At 39.4% G+C, this 16,362-nt stretch overlaps 1 protein-coding gene across 1 annotated transcript; it reads left to right on the forward strand.

Moving 5' to 3' along the window:
* The first annotated feature begins 2,081 nt into the window (after window positions 1-2,081).
* Window positions 2,082-13,300, forward strand: SYCP3 (synaptonemal complex protein 3). The gene is made up of 8 exons (XM_008941840.1): window positions 2,082-2,220; window positions 3,379-3,454; window positions 4,225-4,259; window positions 6,629-6,746; window positions 9,121-9,220; window positions 10,036-10,134; window positions 12,860-12,964; window positions 13,108-13,300. Exons 1-8 carry the CDS (start codon window positions 2,091-2,093, stop codon window positions 13,159-13,161), a joined length of 717 nt encoding a protein of 238 aa, XP_008940088.1. The 5' UTR covers window positions 2,082-2,090; the 3' UTR covers window positions 13,162-13,300.
* Window positions 13,301-16,362: the final 3,062 nt, after the last annotated feature.

Raw genomic sequence — 16,362 nt, forward strand, 5'->3', positions numbered from 1 at the left:
TGCGCGGGGGTGAGGCGGTGGGAGTGGAGAAGGGGCCAGGGGAGAGAGAGGGATGAAAGGTGTTTGGGGGCGGAGAGTAAGGAAAAGGGTTGGGACACCGTGGTGCCACTCAACCTTTGATACGCGGTGGCTTCCTTCCAGAAGCTGCTGTGGCGGTTCGGTGCTGTGCGGCTAGGTCTCCCTTGCTGATCTGAGGTAGAAGCAGGTGGGCCCCCAGGGTGAGAAGTCCCACGCAGGAACTTAACACAAATACTGGTTTATTTCACGTCTATTTGGGCAGGGTGAAAAAAGGAGGTGAGTGTCTCTGATAAATCGTTGGTAAATACACAACTGTGGATTGAAGATACTTGAATCGGCCCAAGCAGGTAGCTACTCAGGATAGGTAAAGGTTGTATGGGGTTGTGAGGTGGCAAGATTGTTTTATGGTGTGTGGAAGGACTGGGGAGTTCTGCTTTGTATACTGATTTTCAGCACAAAGCAAAGTGCCTAGTGAGATAAAACATATGTATATGTTACAGTTAAAAGTGCTTTGTTTGGCAGCGCAATTGGAAATGTGCACAGCCAGATGCTATACCAGTATTTTCCTCCTTACATCATGTTTTCAACAGCAACGGTGATTGAAAAGCAGAATGAGTTTTGAAAAATTTCTCTCATTTGAGCGTAATTTTAATGAAAAAGCTTTTGATTTCCCAATTAATAATTTAAAGAGGCTTTGTTTTTTGAGAAACTTGCAAGGTCTAAAAATCTTCATACTATATAAAGAAACATCAACCTCAGAGAAAGATGGTTATTAAGAGGCAGTGTTACTTACTTAGTAGCTTAGTGTGATCACATTGGTATCTCCATGCAATATGTGGTTTAAAAAAAACATATTTTCATTGCCGTGGACAACAGAAATAGGAAGCTCAAGGTGTGTGAGACAGCTGTTAATGTTGGGGGGACTTCACAGTACTAGAAATCCAAAAGATCTTTACTGGAGTTCTGAGTTTCAGTGTGTGAACTTAATTTTTAGATTTATCTTTGCCTTGGCTTGTGGAAAACTTACTGATATTTCTGGCTGTGTTGAATTGCTTCTAGGATGAGTAGTTTATCCACTGCTGAGTCACGTCTTGCTCAGTTTGGAAAACAGGGTACTTGCAACTGATTTTTTTTTCCAGTGTTCTTTCCATCTTCCAAGTAATCCTGTTATTTTTGGAAGGATTTTTAGAAGTATATGTCACATGACGCAGCTTGAAATGCTTCATACCTGTTGCTATCAAAGATAATAAGAAATATTTCAGCAAGGATTCAGTAGCTTCCTATTTCCTGTTGTATTTGTGTATTTATATTGTGGCTAAAGTGCAAGGAAAAAATATTTCATAGCTCATGCATTTAATGATTACAACTGTGCTCTTCTAAATAGCTATTTTACTCCTTGAATATTTATAAAAATACACAGAATACAGAAAAATTGGCATTACTAAAGTAATTTAGTATTGTTTATTTAGAACGGTAGTGTATTTGTAAAACACACAAAAAATATTTACAAATAAAGAAACTTCTTCAGTTATGTTACAGGATGCAGAGGCATAGTGGCTATAAATAAAGATCATTCAGAACATGAAAGTTGCCTGGGATTTTTAACAATGGCGTGTGTGTGTGTATATTTGTCTCCCTAGTGTGGGCTGGTTTGTGGAATCAAATTGTTCTTTATGGCTTATCATTTCTGTGTTTTGTAAAATAGAGTATCACCATAGCTTTTGGGGAACTCAGTACTGGATATGGCAAAATACATATTAAATACTATGGAAGCTGAGCAGGCAGGCACTTGAAGAAAGTGCATCATTTACTTCTTTGTTTTTTCAGCAGAATCAAATATGTTTCCACTAGCCCCAGCGTAGTTTTTTACCCTGTTCTTAAAAACACCACTGATGGGTAATCCTGTGGATTACCTCAAAGCTAAAACAGTTTGACTGCTTGAATATCTTTACAGGTGGAGATTCCATGACAGGTGAATGTAAGAATGAGAGAAATGATTTTTCTTCAGAGTATTGAGGGAAAGGTTATGTAACAAATACAACATACTGTTTCAGTAGGAAGAAAATTTCATTATGGCGCCATCGGGAAGGAAGCATGGAGGAAAAGCTGGTAAACCAGCACAGGAAGATAAAGCTCTACCTGCCTATGGTTTTCAGGAGGAAGGAAAAGAGCTGAGTGGATCAGAGGAAAATATTACGGAAGGTGCTTATGTGATTTTTTTGTTTGTTTGTTTGTTTTTGTTGGGTTTTTTTTTAGTTTATAGTATTTCTGACTAGAAATATAAATGAAGACTTTTAATGTTAGCTAGTGTCTGAATAAGAATGGTTCATAATGCTTGTGACAGTTTCTGTTGTATAATTTTGATTGGCGAGAAGAGCACAGAACAGAATAGCTCTGTTAAGTGCACTATTATGTCTGAGACTTACAGATGGAGTCTTTCATAGAGCAGGATTTTGTTACCTGATTTTGTTACCTTATTTTACTGCTATATCCTTCCCTCAGCTGGCTGCATATGACATTGTAAGGTCATGACAGAATAGAAGAGCTCTGCTTGCTTGTAGGGAGAACTGAGCTGAGTAGGGTGGTTGGAGCCTGAGTGCTGGCAGGGTTAAGAGCACTTCAGGAAGCATCTGAATGGAAAAGAAAGAGGAAGAAGCAGAGAAAGCTGAGGAAAAAAGAAGTCGGCCAATGGATTCTTGTTTAATTTCAATGGAGTGCCATAAAAAAGTGGAATTTGCTTAAAAATGCAGTTATCATTAATCACATGATAGTTTTTTATAAAGTTTGATGTAATTTCATTTCTGGATTTTTTTCTTTCAGCAGTTATGTCTGGGTTTGCTTCTCTTAATTTCTCCCCTTCTTCATTTGTTCAGATTCAAATTTCCCACCGCCACCTTGTTAATAGAAACGTGACAGCCAAGGATTTTTATTTTTTTGGAAAGAATATGAGTATCTATTTCTAATTTTGCTCTTTTAGAGGTCAGAGTGCACAATTTCAGTATGTATTTTACAGTAAAAAATTCTTGCAGATTGGGCCTTTTCAATTTTTAGATCATTTTTACCTTCCTGATTATTGTTATATATTGGGAGTTGGGAGTAATTGTGTAGTAGTGGACAAAGAAACTGGTCGAGGTTTGTCTGGAGAAAATCAAGGCAGTGCCAGCTCAGATCTAGCCTTGACAAATAATCCACCACCATCTGTCAACTCCAGAACCAATATTTTAGGAACTGCATGTGTCCCCAGAGACGTACGAGACATGTTCAGAGAAGTGGCGTTACAGAAAAGTAATTCTGCTTCTAATCACTCAGGTCACACCCACAAAATATTTTTTTTTAATCTTTTTTGAAATTTGTGTTAAGGTGAAACACCAGTAATGGACAAGCATGGAAAGAAAAGACCTTTGATGACTACTCATGTGGTTCCAGATGATGTAGGGTAAGGTTAGGATTTTTTTCCTTTAAATTATTTTTTCTTTCCAAAATAAGCGAGTACCAAACAGATACCAATTTCAGTTATTCACTATGCTTGTTTTACCTTTTCGTTTTTTTTTTTCATTTGATTCAAAAATCAGATGTAAGATATTACAGTAGTTATAGGTAAAAAAAAAGAGTAACGTTTTAAAAGTAGTAATTCTGCAGTTTATTTGTAGATACTTATGAATATGCATAAAAACCTGAAATATTTGTGACTTCTTCATCTTTTCAAAGAAATGAGAACTTTATTTACAGTATTTTAGTTGGTAATTTCATTAATTTCTTTCCCTCTGGTCTTAGTTCCTTAAAAATACTAGCAGTACTTTAAATGATCCAGCTATTGCATGAAATAAAAATTCTTAAAAATCTTAAGAAAATCAATATTTATGAACAGTGTAAATGTAATTAAATTTTTTTTTTTTTTTTTTTTACTTTTCAAAAAAGAAAGTGGTAACCTCCGGAGTAGATGATACAAAACCAAGATAAACATTTTCTTTACTCTCCATGTTCTTTTTTGGACTTGTCAACCATTGTACCAGTGTTATATACACTGGTCTTAAAAAAGAGACTTCTCACAGGAGGAGGACTGTAATTTTTTTTATCTTGTAGAACAGCAGCAGCTTTGTCGCCTATAAGTAATAGCCACAGGAATAAAATTAGTTTTAAGTCTATACAACAGGTCTTATTTTAAAGTCAGAAAATGGGCAAATAATTTTAAATCCTGTTTTGTAGGGGTGAAGTACAGAATATGCTAGAAAGATTTGGAGGTAAGTATGTTTACATTCTAATAAATGAACAAGCAATTAATGTTTAAGTTGCAGAATTGGCAGTCATTCCATACTGTAAAATAACTTTGGAGACTTACATAAAATGACCAGTCTTTGTAGCATTTTTCAGCATTTCTGAAAAAAAGTCAGCTTTCAGAAAAAAAGTCAGCTTTCAGAAAAAAAGTTATACCTAATTAGAGCAAAGGGAAAGAAGGGTATAACTGTATAAAGTGAGATGTAAGTATTAGTGTAGGTAATTATGAAGGAAAAAGGGAAAGATGCATGAGTGCTTTTGATTATCAATTCAGATTTTAAGAGGTAGTAATGACATTGTAGAGAAAAGAGACAATCTGAGTTAGCTGTTGTTCTTACACAAGTTATGATAGAGAGACTGGGGAAGTGCAAGATTTGATTGAGAAATTGGGGGCATGTCAATGTTAATACAAGCAGCTAAATAGAACACAGTTCTAATTCTAGACAAGGAATTTTGGAAGTAGATTGTAGCTGTGATACAGAATGCTCTAGAGAGTAGTCTGTACTCTACACCTTGAGAAATTTAGAGAACAGGGAATTGGTGGAAAAGATAATTTCAGCAGTCAGGAAGGAGAGTACAAGTTTCTAGAAGAGCTAGAGAACGAGGGTAAGTAATGCTAGTCATCCAGGGAAGAGAGATTTATGCATGTCATCTAGCTGGATTTAGTTTAGTCATAACTGGATCCTTGGCTTTACTTAGAGTTAAATTTCCAGCTGAATTCTAGATAGCTGACAGGTTAGAGAAAAAAGACATTTCACTTGTAAAGAATGTATAATACACATCACAGTGTAACAAAGCATCAAAAAGCCATGGAAGGAAGGGAAACCATCTTAATGCCTGTATCACATAACTCAATAGCTGATTAATAATTCCATTGTTTGTCGAAGAAGAAGCTGTACATGGTTATTATTTGCATGGAAATCTTAAAGTCAAGGAGGTGTTCAAGGAATTCCTTAATCCATTAATTAATCCATGAGCTGCTGTTAAGTACATACTCAAATTGTAAATCTAGCAGGCTAGATAGGAGGAGGATTTCAGTGTTAAAAAGCTGGGATTGCTTGTTATTGAAGACTCAAAAACAGGATGGAAGGAAGGAAAATGAATGGATCAGAAAGAGGATGCTGTCAGCTCCAAAATAATAGGGTTTACATTAGCAGGGGCGGGTGCCTCAGTAAATTAGAGAGAGATTTGACAGATGTTTCCTGGAATCTACAGTGAGAAGGAAAAGAAATTGCTGTATTAACCTCAAGGTGTGATTTGTTTGTTAAATCTGCAGATGTAAATTAAACCGAAACAAACATACTAATTTATATTAACCTGAATACTTCTTAAAAAAGTGTTAAGTATCTCCAATTTATAAGCAATAGTTTGTCATTCATTCACTTGGTGTGTTCACAGCAATAGTCATCACATACTGCCTTTAATTCTAAAATCAAAGTAATTTGAGTATTACTCTGAAACAAGCGTGGTTTTTCTAGGAAAAAAAAAAAGAATATTAAAGTGTCAGCATAACTAAATTCCTTGAAGGTCTGGAAAACCAAGCTGGCACTGCAGTCATGCAGCAAAACTAATGAGGATTTTGATGGTGCTACTGAAACATCATTAGGTGCTAGAGAAAAGTGTGAGATGTCTGTATGGGGTCAGGTTTGTGGAAGGTCTCTCTCCCTTTGAATGGAGAATTTACGTGTAGACTGTGAGGTGTCCAAATACAACGTTTGAAGATAAGCAGTGTGAGCAGATGGGATAGTGCTTCTAGTGTTCCGTGTGCTTCTTCTATGGATGGTTTATTAGAAGGGCATGTTGGACCATAGTACTCAGGAGGGGAACACATGGGAACTGTGTGTAAGGAACTGATTTAAATATATGTCATGGAAGTACTGCCCCAACCCTGAGCTCAGGCTGATGGACAGTTTCACTTCGCTGTCTATGTCTGCTCAGAGCCAGTCTGACACCGTTCCCACTGTGCTGCCCAGAGAGGGAAAGAAGCTCAAGACAAGTCCCATCACGGTAGGTCTTGTTTGGTCTGGCCCCTGAGAGAGGTGGGGCTTGAAGCAGATGCTGGAGTAGTTGGTAGGGCTGGGCAACAAGCAGTTGCACCTGCAGTGGCCAGGTGTTGGTTCAGGTGCATGGGGGGCTCAGGGAAGCTGCACTCACACCAGTGCCCACAGCAGGTTAAGGGACATCAGACACAACAGCCAGGAGGCTGGACCACATGAGCTTCATCTCAGTAGAACATGCCTCATTTGCTTCTCCGATGCATTAGCTCATCAGCATTTTTATAAAAGGTACAATGTATCTCACTGTGCCTGATTTCTAAATATTCTTTGATTTTTAGCTGACATTAACAAGGCTCTTTTAGCGAAGAGGAAGAGATTAGAAATGTATACAAAAGCCTCACTCAAAACCAGTCACCAGAAGATAGAACATATTTGGAAAACACAGCAAGAGGAAAGGTAACATTTACCCTTGTTTTTCAGACCTGTGAAATCACATTCCCTTTTGTGACACATTATAGACAGCTGGCCCCTCTTCTGGCAGTTAAGTAGCAAGTAGTGTATCTACTAGCTAAATATCTGCTCAGGTCCTCTGTTTTTGCTGCCTCCAGTTGTCTGCTTGGTCAAATTGACAGTAATAGTTTAGCATAGTGCTTTCTCTTTTGAATGGAGAAACTTAAGAATTGGCGTTTGGAGAGTGAGGTACCTTAAAGAGCTGGTTTTACTTTTGCCCTGTCTTTATAGAATATGATCCTTGATGTTATTTTTTGTCTTTTAAAACAGTGTTTTTATTTTTTCCACTTCAGTTGGAATTTCCTGTTTCTACATGAAAACTGGAAAAAGTTCAGTACAATTTGATACCACTCTGGTTAAGAAAGAAAATAATTTTCATTTTCACCCTGTAATTTTTTACCCTAAATAATATTCTTCTTGCCTTCTAAGGCACATTTAATTACTACATCTGGTACTACAGGCAGGGCAAACTGAAAAGTTATACAGCTGAAAACTGTAAGTCGGCAAAACTTGGAATCATAGAATCATTTAGGTTGGAAAAGACCGCCAAGACCATCAGGTCCAACCATCAACCTAACTCTGCCAAGTCCATGGCTAAACTGTGTCTCTAAGGAGCATATCTGCATGGCTTGTAAACATGTCCAGGGATGGCAATTCAATCACTTCCCTGGGCAGCCTGTTCCATGGCTTGACAATCCTTTCTGTGAAAAACTTTTTCCCAGTATCCAGTGTAAAACCTCCCCTGGCACAACTTGAGGCCATATCTTCTTGTCCTGTCACTTTCTACTTGGGAGAAGAGACTGGCACCCACCTCACTACATCATCTTTTCAGGCAGTTGTAGAGAGCAAGAAGGTCTCCCCTGAGGTTCCTTTTTCTCCAAGCTAAACAACCCCAGTTCCCTTGGCTGCTTTTCATAAGGCTTGTTCTCTAGGCCCTTCACCAGCTTCATTGCCCTCCTTTGGACTAGCTCCAGCACCTCAGCATCTTGAGGTGTGGCTTCATCAGTGCCGAGTGCAGGGGAATGATTCTTTCCCTCCTCCAGCTGGCCACACTGTTTCTGATACAAGCCAGGATGCCATTGGCCGCCTTGGCCACCTGAGCACATCTAATATTTAGAGAGCTGTCAATCAGTGTCCATAGGTCCCTTTCTGCCACTTTGCAGCCACTTGTAACTGTCTTGGTGTTTTTAGATATGTATCATAGAATCATAGAGTGGCTTAAGGTTGGAAGGGACTCTAAAGATCATCTAATCCCACCCCCCTGCCACGGGCAGGGTTACCTCTTAACTGGACCAGGCTCCTCAAGGCCTCGTCCAGCCTGGCCTTGAACACCTGCAGGGAGGGGGCATCCCCAGCCTCTCTGGGCAATCTATTCCAGAGTCTCACCACACTCTTACTGAAGAACTTCCTAAGATCTAACCTAAACCTACTCTCCTTCTGTTTAAAGCCATTTCCCCTTGTCCTGTCGCTGGACACTCTTGTGAAAAGTCCCTCTCCAGCCTTCCTGTAGGTTCCCTTCAGGTATTGGGTGGCAGTTATAAAGTCCCCCTGGAGTCTTCTCTTCTCCAGGCTGAACAGTCCCAGTGCCCTCAGCCTGTCCTCATAGCAGAGATGCTCCAGCCCCTGGATGGTCTTTCAGACCCTCCTCTGGACTCGTTCCAACAGATCTATGTCCCTTTTACGGTGGGGACACCAGAACCGGACGCGGTATCCGAGGTGGGGTCTCCCCAGAGCAGAGTCACACCTCTCTTGATGCACCCCTGGGTACAGCTGGCCTTGTGAGCTGCATGAGTGCACTGCTGGCTCATGTTGAGAAAAAAAAAAAAAACAAACAACATATATATTTTATATATATATTAAAAGTATGTATATTTTAAACTTGCATCGACAACATTTAAGTTTATGTACAGAAACTCAAATATGTACTAATGAATGAGCTAATAATTTTTTCATTATAAATGCCGTGTGTAAAAGCCAGGATCTGTAGTTGGGTTAGAAAATCATAGCAAATCTCAGAAACCTTGACACCGTTAGGAACAAAAGTTGCTTTATTTTTATTTTAACCTGAGTCTTGTATATGAGTGCCGTCTCCTTAGGTGTAGTATGTGATCCACATTCACTCAGAAAGGGGGTGTGTGCATGTACGTACGTGTGTTCTGTTTTTCACAGCGTACAGTGTTCATTTAGGGCCAGATGCCAAACCAGCCTGTTTCTTTATCTATGCCAGCTCCTTTTATTCTGCTGCATGTGTGTTGAACCTTAGCTTTCCTTGTCATTCTTTGTAGCATCTGTCACACTTAATGCTAGTGTCTGTTTATAGGCAGAAGCTCAACCATGAGTTCTCCCAGCAGTTCCTGACTTTGTTTCAGCAATGGGATGTAGATGTGCAGAAAGCAGAGGAGCAGGAAGAAAAACTGTCGGTGGGTTTCCAGCACAGCATGAGTTTCATGGTATTTTCACAGGAAGGGAATATTGTTGTTCAGACACTCAAGAAATGTAAAAACACTTTATGTAGTTTAACCACACATAGGATTGTTTTCCTTTTGATTTAGAGCCACCAAATACGTTTGGGTGTTTTGGTTTGGTTTTGTTTTTTTTTTTTAAACTGTAGATGTTTAAGTTTTGGAATGCATTTTAAAGTGATGAGGGGTGCATTTATAAATGGCAATGAAGTGATGCCCTAAGCCAGCATATGGCTTGAGAAAAGCCAAGACCATTTATGGAGAACAAAGATGTGTGCTGTTGCTCTGCATCCATAGTCTTTGCATTTAGGGAACAAAGAGTAGAGGAAAGTAGTTGTTTTTTAGCATCCATTGCATAAAAATATGCCTGCATATAATATATGTATGAGAACTTGACCACTGAAAGGGCATAGGGGCTACACAATGAAACATAATCACACGATGTTGCTGCATTTGTATTCTCCACACATTTGGAAGTTTTGCTTTTCCCTACCCAGCACATTTCTCTTTGGCACCCTTGAGGACTGCACGGGACAGCAATCCTTATAGGATCCCATAGGGATAGCTCAGGTTGGAGGGACCTCGGGAGGTGACTCAGGGCTAAATCCACTCTCCAGTCATTCTTTCATTAGAAAGAACAAGGATAACTCTCCAGGCAGAGGTCTATGTTACATGACCCAGATTTTCTGATTCTGGTAAACGAAAGTAGCGTTGCTGCCCAAACACTTTTGGTTAACTAATGCATTTATATTTTTCTTTTGCTTCTGCTTCAGAATCTGTTTCGCCAGCAGCAAAAAGTTTTTCAACAGGCAAGAATAGTTCAAAGTCAGAGACTGAAAACGGTTAAGAAACTCTATGAGCAATTCTTGAAGGTACAGTAGATTTTTTTCTTGGAATGCAGCTGATCCTTATATCACTTAAGAAACCTGTATTAATTCAGCGTTTTTGAAGTACAGATCTTCAAGATTCATGTATGGAAAACAGCAGCCTTGCATGAATATCCATGTTAGTATCTTTCCCTTATTTAAGCACATGCCTTGTTCTCTCTGTACACATATGCACATTGTATCTAGCAGTTAAATATTGTTTTCACAGGGATCTGATTGGCTCATCTCTTTCAAATATTTAGCCATAACCCTCAAAGCACACTTTCTAAACAGAATATGGTTTCGTACCAATTTAAAGGTTATATAGGTCAGTTAAACCATCAGGATTTTGTCTTAATTATTCTCTTAGATTTTCATCATCTATTAAAAATACATCTTAGGCAGCAATTTCCAGCTTTTATTGCTGCCAGCAGGTGCATCCCCCAGAATGAGAATTAGGTAATAATTTTTTTTTGTCCTTAACCTTTCTAGCTATCGCTGCTTCATGTAACCAAAGTAACCCCTAAAGAAAACAAATTATAATTCCCTTAAAATTGACCAGTTAGAACTCCCTTCATCTCTTCAAAAGCAACATCCATCAGAAAGGGTTTTCCTTTCTATAACCTGGTAGCAAAGGTGAGTATTCACCTAAATGTCAACAGGAAGAATCTGATGGCAATAATGATTTCTGGTGAAAACAGGCCCAGCTGGATGCTTATGTCATCAGTCCTGTGTAACTGCCTTCTTGCTTTGTGCATAATTTTTGTATTTGCTGGGAGTCCCTACAAACACCTTTTTTTTTCCTTCACAGTATTTACAGAGCTAATGTATTTTAAACACATGATTCATACTGATCAACTGTGGTGTGTTTTGTTTTTTAACAATGTAGCTAACATACTAGACTGCAAACAAATAATTATGGGTACAACTACTGAATTTTTTTACTTTCTGGTAAAAAAAAGTTTTTCCCTGTCATTTTACACTAGAGAAACAAAATACTTTTCTCCCAGAATATCCTTCCCTCATTATTTTTCTAAGCTATTAAAAAATGAAACTGTGAGAAAAATGAAAGTACCTGAACAGTTGGGTTTGTAATGAATGCAGAGGCACAATACCACAGGATCGCCGAAGGGCTGGGGTTGGAAGGGACCTGTGGAGGTTGTCTGGTACAGCAGGGCTACCTGGAGTCAGTTGCCCAGGACTTAACATCCAGATGGCTTTTGAGTATCTCCAAGGATGGAGACTCCACAGCCTTTCTGGGCAGCCAGCACTCAGTCACCCTCACAGTAAAAAAAGTGTCTCCTGCTGTTCAGAGGGAACCTCCTGTGTTTTCAATTTGTGCCCATTGCCTCTGGCCCTGTCACAGGGCATCTCAAGATCCTGGCTCAGTCTTCTTTGCACCCTCCTGCCCTCAGATATTTATGTGTATAGAGAAGATCCCCCCTGAGCTTTCTCTTCTCCAGGCTGAACAGGCCCAGCTGAGAAGAGCCTTCCTCTGTGTTCTTTGTTGTCCTCCCTTCAGATATTTACATACATGGATGAGATACTCTTCCTTAGGTTAAACAGTCCCAGCTCTCTGAGCCTTTGCTCATAAAAGAGATGCTTCAGACCCTTAATCACCTTTGTAGCCCTTCACTAGACTCCATCCAGGATGTCCGCATGTCCCTTGCACTGAGGGGCCTCAAACTGGACACAGCATTGCAGGTGTGGCCTCACCAGCACTGAGTGGAGAGGAGAGATCATCACCCTGCTGCAGCACTTCTCCTAATGCAGCCTAGGAGACCTGTAGCCACCTCTGCTCCAAGGGCACACTGATGGCTCATGGTCAACTTGGGTGTCCACCAGGACCCCTATATCCTCTCCTGCCAAGCTGCTTTCCAGCTGTGTGGCCCCCTGAATATACTGGTACATGAGGCAGCTTGAAGTCTGTCAGCTTCTGACAAACCTTAATTGCTGTTCAAGTCATTTCATAATTGGTCCCTTTTTGAAATTTCAGTTAGTTATGACACATTTGGATGTTCTTTTCAAGTCCAGTATTATTTTTTTTAAGAAAATAAATCTGAAATAAAGCAACTCAAATTAGTTTAAGATAGTCAAAATTTACAGAGGATATTACAGCTATTATTAAAAGTTACAAAATGCAAAAGTTATCATCAAAGATGAAAAGCTGAACAGAAGGTCAAGTATTACTTTGATTTTTCTCCTCGAAGTTGATCAAAAGGTAGGAATCAAGCCTCAGATAAGCTTAACTAAATACAAAGAATGTGCATCTACACACATACAGAGTTGGGCATAACTGTGGACAGAAGGGAGGATAACCAGTGATCTTTACTTGGCTTAGGTGGGGAGAAGTGTGCCAAGAGAAGGAAACTTAAAAGAGTTTTACAGCCCTTCCCTCATTCTCCAAGGCTGTTATAATATTAAACCCCTGTCATTCCTGGCGTGCCTGTTCAATCTTCTCTCGTAGACTGAAATGCAGGATAACTAGCTGAGACCTCTCAGATGCTGAGTGGAGGACAGAGTTTCCTTCACACGGCCCATATTCTTTGAACAGGGATGCAGACTGGAGCACAAAGTCCTCTATGATTTGTCTGTCAAGTCTGTGATGAAACTCATCAATTATCAGTGACCACTGGGGCTGTAAAAGTTACGCTGTAGCCGGAAAAACGGTTTGTTTAAAATAACTTTTTGACATTGAACAGTTCTGAATTAAGGTTATGTTTAACTTCAGAGCATTGAAGAGCTGGAGAAGAACAATGAAAATCTTCTAGCTGGTGCACAAAGTGAACTTCGCAAAGAAATGGCCATGTTGCAGAAGAAGATTATGATGGACACCGTAAGTATCAGATCTGTGAAGAAGTTAGTTAAATGCAAAAATAGAATATTCTGTAAAAAAGTCATTTGGCATTCATTTCATTAGCTCAAAGCAATCATATTGGTATGGCATTTGTTCAGTATTATCTCCTTTTCTTGTGACAGCAACAGCAGGAGATGGCAACTGTTCGCAAGTCTCTTCAGTCCATGTTATTCTGATGGCTCAGTGGAGAAACAACTTGTACCTAAGCAACACGATACAAGTATAGGCATTAGCCGTAGAGAAGGATGTTACGATTAAAATGTTTTAAAGTTCCTATTAATTGATTCATCTTTTCATGGATTGTTCTAATCTTGTCGTAAGAATATATATTAATAAATGTATTACTTGGAGGGGATGGATGGACCCCAAACCATTCACTGTCTGTCCCGTTAATCTTCAACTACTTAATACTTGCTTTCAGTAGTATTGGACTGTGCGAATCGTTTCTCTTTTTGTAATGCCAAACTGTGACAATGACCAGAATTAATGAAAAATGTGTTACCCAAATCTGACATCACAACTTCAGGCTTTTAGGTAGAGGGTGCAAATGGAAGCATTTTTCACAAGCTGCAGACTTTAAGATTTTCACAGTTCCAAGATTTCATCTGCTGACACACCAGCAGTCACTGAAGTTCACAGGGTAAGACCTGGCTCACGTGCCACTGTTTAATGATGCGTTTTATGGTAAACTGCAGTAAGTTTTGTTAACTCTTTCGTTAGGCAGGGCAGTGTAAGATCCTCGCACTACTAAGAGATTTCTGAACTGCTATAATTTGTCCAAAAAGGTTTCTTTAGTTGAATGATGGGCTGAGTATCACAGCTTTAGATGACATCTGCTCAAGTAAGCATCATTAAGCATTGTGCATTTTGTGTATAGTATATGAGAGCTACGTATATAGCTCTTGTAGAACTACTGCTAGAAGAAAACTAGCTCATGTACTTAGTACAAGTTATTACAAGCCTTTAAAATGGAGTATTACTTTTGGCAATTCCAAATGACTGGCAATTTAGGGAGGCCTGAGTTCATAAGGATAAAGCATTTCTCTTTCATGTATCTCATTACAGTAAATTAGTATAAATTAAACAATCACCTAAGCTTGCATGGTTTGTTTTTACAGAAAACCATTACGCCTGAACATCCACTTTTTCCTAACAAATTTAATGTTTAGATTTAATACAGTAATAGGTAAAACAAAAAACATATACAAACCCACACACAAAAATGTGATGTTTTCATAACAATGGATTTCAAAACCAGTCCATATAGATGCTTCTTCTCAGCTTACTAGCATTTTTAATTCAGAATCAAGTCATGTGATGATGGTTCCCCAGCTCTGGGAAACAGCTTACTCCAGAAACTTCAGCTATTAGGCTGCAACTGAAGTTGAACAAGCAGCTGGCTGGGAACTCTTTTTGTTTGGTGTCTGCTAGGACTCCGAGAAGGATCAAACACACAAGTTACCTTGCTAGAACCTGTGAGGCAACAGGGGCCTCTGGTGGGTAGCAGGTAACTACACTTGTTTGTCACGGTGCTGCCAAGTCTCAGCCCTTTAAGGATGACCAGGTGATGCTATGAAATAGTTTTTCCTTCCTAGCTTCAAGACTAGGTTATTTGCTAGTATTGCCTCATGTTTCTGGTTTTATTTGTTAGTATTGCCTCACGTCTCTGGTTTTCTGACTGATTTCTGCATTAGTTTCCTATCAGCCACATACCTCAAGAATATCCTTAGAACTACTTCTGCCTTCTGATACATGACACATTTTTGAGCATTCCGAGGAACCAAATCTTCTCTCTAAAACAGCTGCCTGCCTTTTCATCAGGTGTGAAGTTTGTTTACAGTATTCAGACAAACTGAAATGGGCTCTGGCCTCTGTGCCCAGGGCCTAGGTTCAGGCTAAGTTTACATGTAAGATGCTGTGTCTTTCCCAGTCTCAAGCAGGAGCAGTAGAATTCATCCAGAATTGATACTAGTCACTTGGAGCACTGGTCCTTTGGCAGCAGCTGTTGAAGAGTTTTCCCCCAAGTGTATCAGGATATCCTTCTTAGGCAGGAGTGTGGCAGATAGCATTTTACTCTCCCCAAATTTAGCAGACAGTACACCACTTTAAAAGTTTCTCAAACATTTGAGTTAATGTGCAGCTAGGAAGCTGCAGTAGGAATATTTTTGGGAACAAACCATAGTGTTCTTTATTGGACAGTTCAGGAAGGACTTTATAAACTCACAGCTCAACTACAACTCAGCAGCCACAAGTGGTAACAGACACATTCAACAGCTGTTTACAAAAATCATATTCAACTAGTACCTTGTAAAATGAGCTTAAGCTTCCAGGGTTTGTGTACAAGTCACAATTTGCTCATACAGATAATAAGCTACTTTTATTCAGCTTTCTTTAATGGGAACAACAGCTCTTTAGCTAGGCACATGATGTTAGCCACTGGGTCTGTTCTTGGAGAAAGAGGAAGGGTAATAGCAGGCCTGACTTTCTCTTTTGGAGACCTTCACTATACATGAGGGTTTAATTAGGTGGAGTTTTGTTCAGATAAAGTACGGTGACAGCTACAAGACAAAGTAGACAGATTATAAAGTAGATGAACACAGTGATAGCAAACACCCTTCAGAGAATGATGTGTGCATGGGTCGCGTTGTCACAGTCATGTAAATTTATCAATGAACTCTGTCATTCACTCGTATAGCTTCACAGATAGATACAAATTAGGGTAGATGCCTCCAAGTACACAACTCCCTATAGTCTTGATAATGATGGGGTACAATGAGGCAAACCTTATTATGACCAAAAAACTAGAAACTGGCCTTGAAAGAAAATACAAGCTACATCTGTATTTATTAACAGTAGGTTATGTCCTTAGATACTAGAGAACGCATGAATCCTAAAGGCACTCATCAACATTATTGTGAAATAGAAGACAATTTCCTGAGCTGTGCCTCCTTCCCCCTACCGATCCCGCAGCCTGTTCTATAGAAATGCCAGAACAGAGGCCAACACGTAGTTTTACCTTGTGGGTGCCTCATGGGAACGGTCCTAAAAGTGCAGTACTGTAGTCACTGATACCTCTGACCACCACTTCACAGCAGTTCCAAGGCGGCTTCAGAAACTAATGCTAAAAGATTAGTCACTTGGCCTAAGGAAAAGTGAGATTGCTCTTTGTATTCTGGCTGGTAGCACCTTGGTTTGTAATCTACGTTGGCCAGACCAGAAGTACAGAATTAAGGTTACCTAACAGGACATGGCAAAAGTATCAAATGTGGCATTCATGGTGTGAAGTAACAGCTGCAATGTCTAGAACACAGGGGGAAATACATCCTGGTTCAAAAGAACTAATCACAATAGAATCGCAGGACTTCAGTAATTCTAAC

Source organism: Merops nubicus, unplaced genomic scaffold, assembly GCF_000691845.1.
Source record: "Merops nubicus isolate BGI_N331 unplaced genomic scaffold, ASM69184v1 scaffold21896, whole genome shotgun sequence".
Classification (NCBI taxonomy): Eukaryota; Metazoa; Chordata; class Aves; order Coraciiformes; family Meropidae; genus Merops; species Merops nubicus.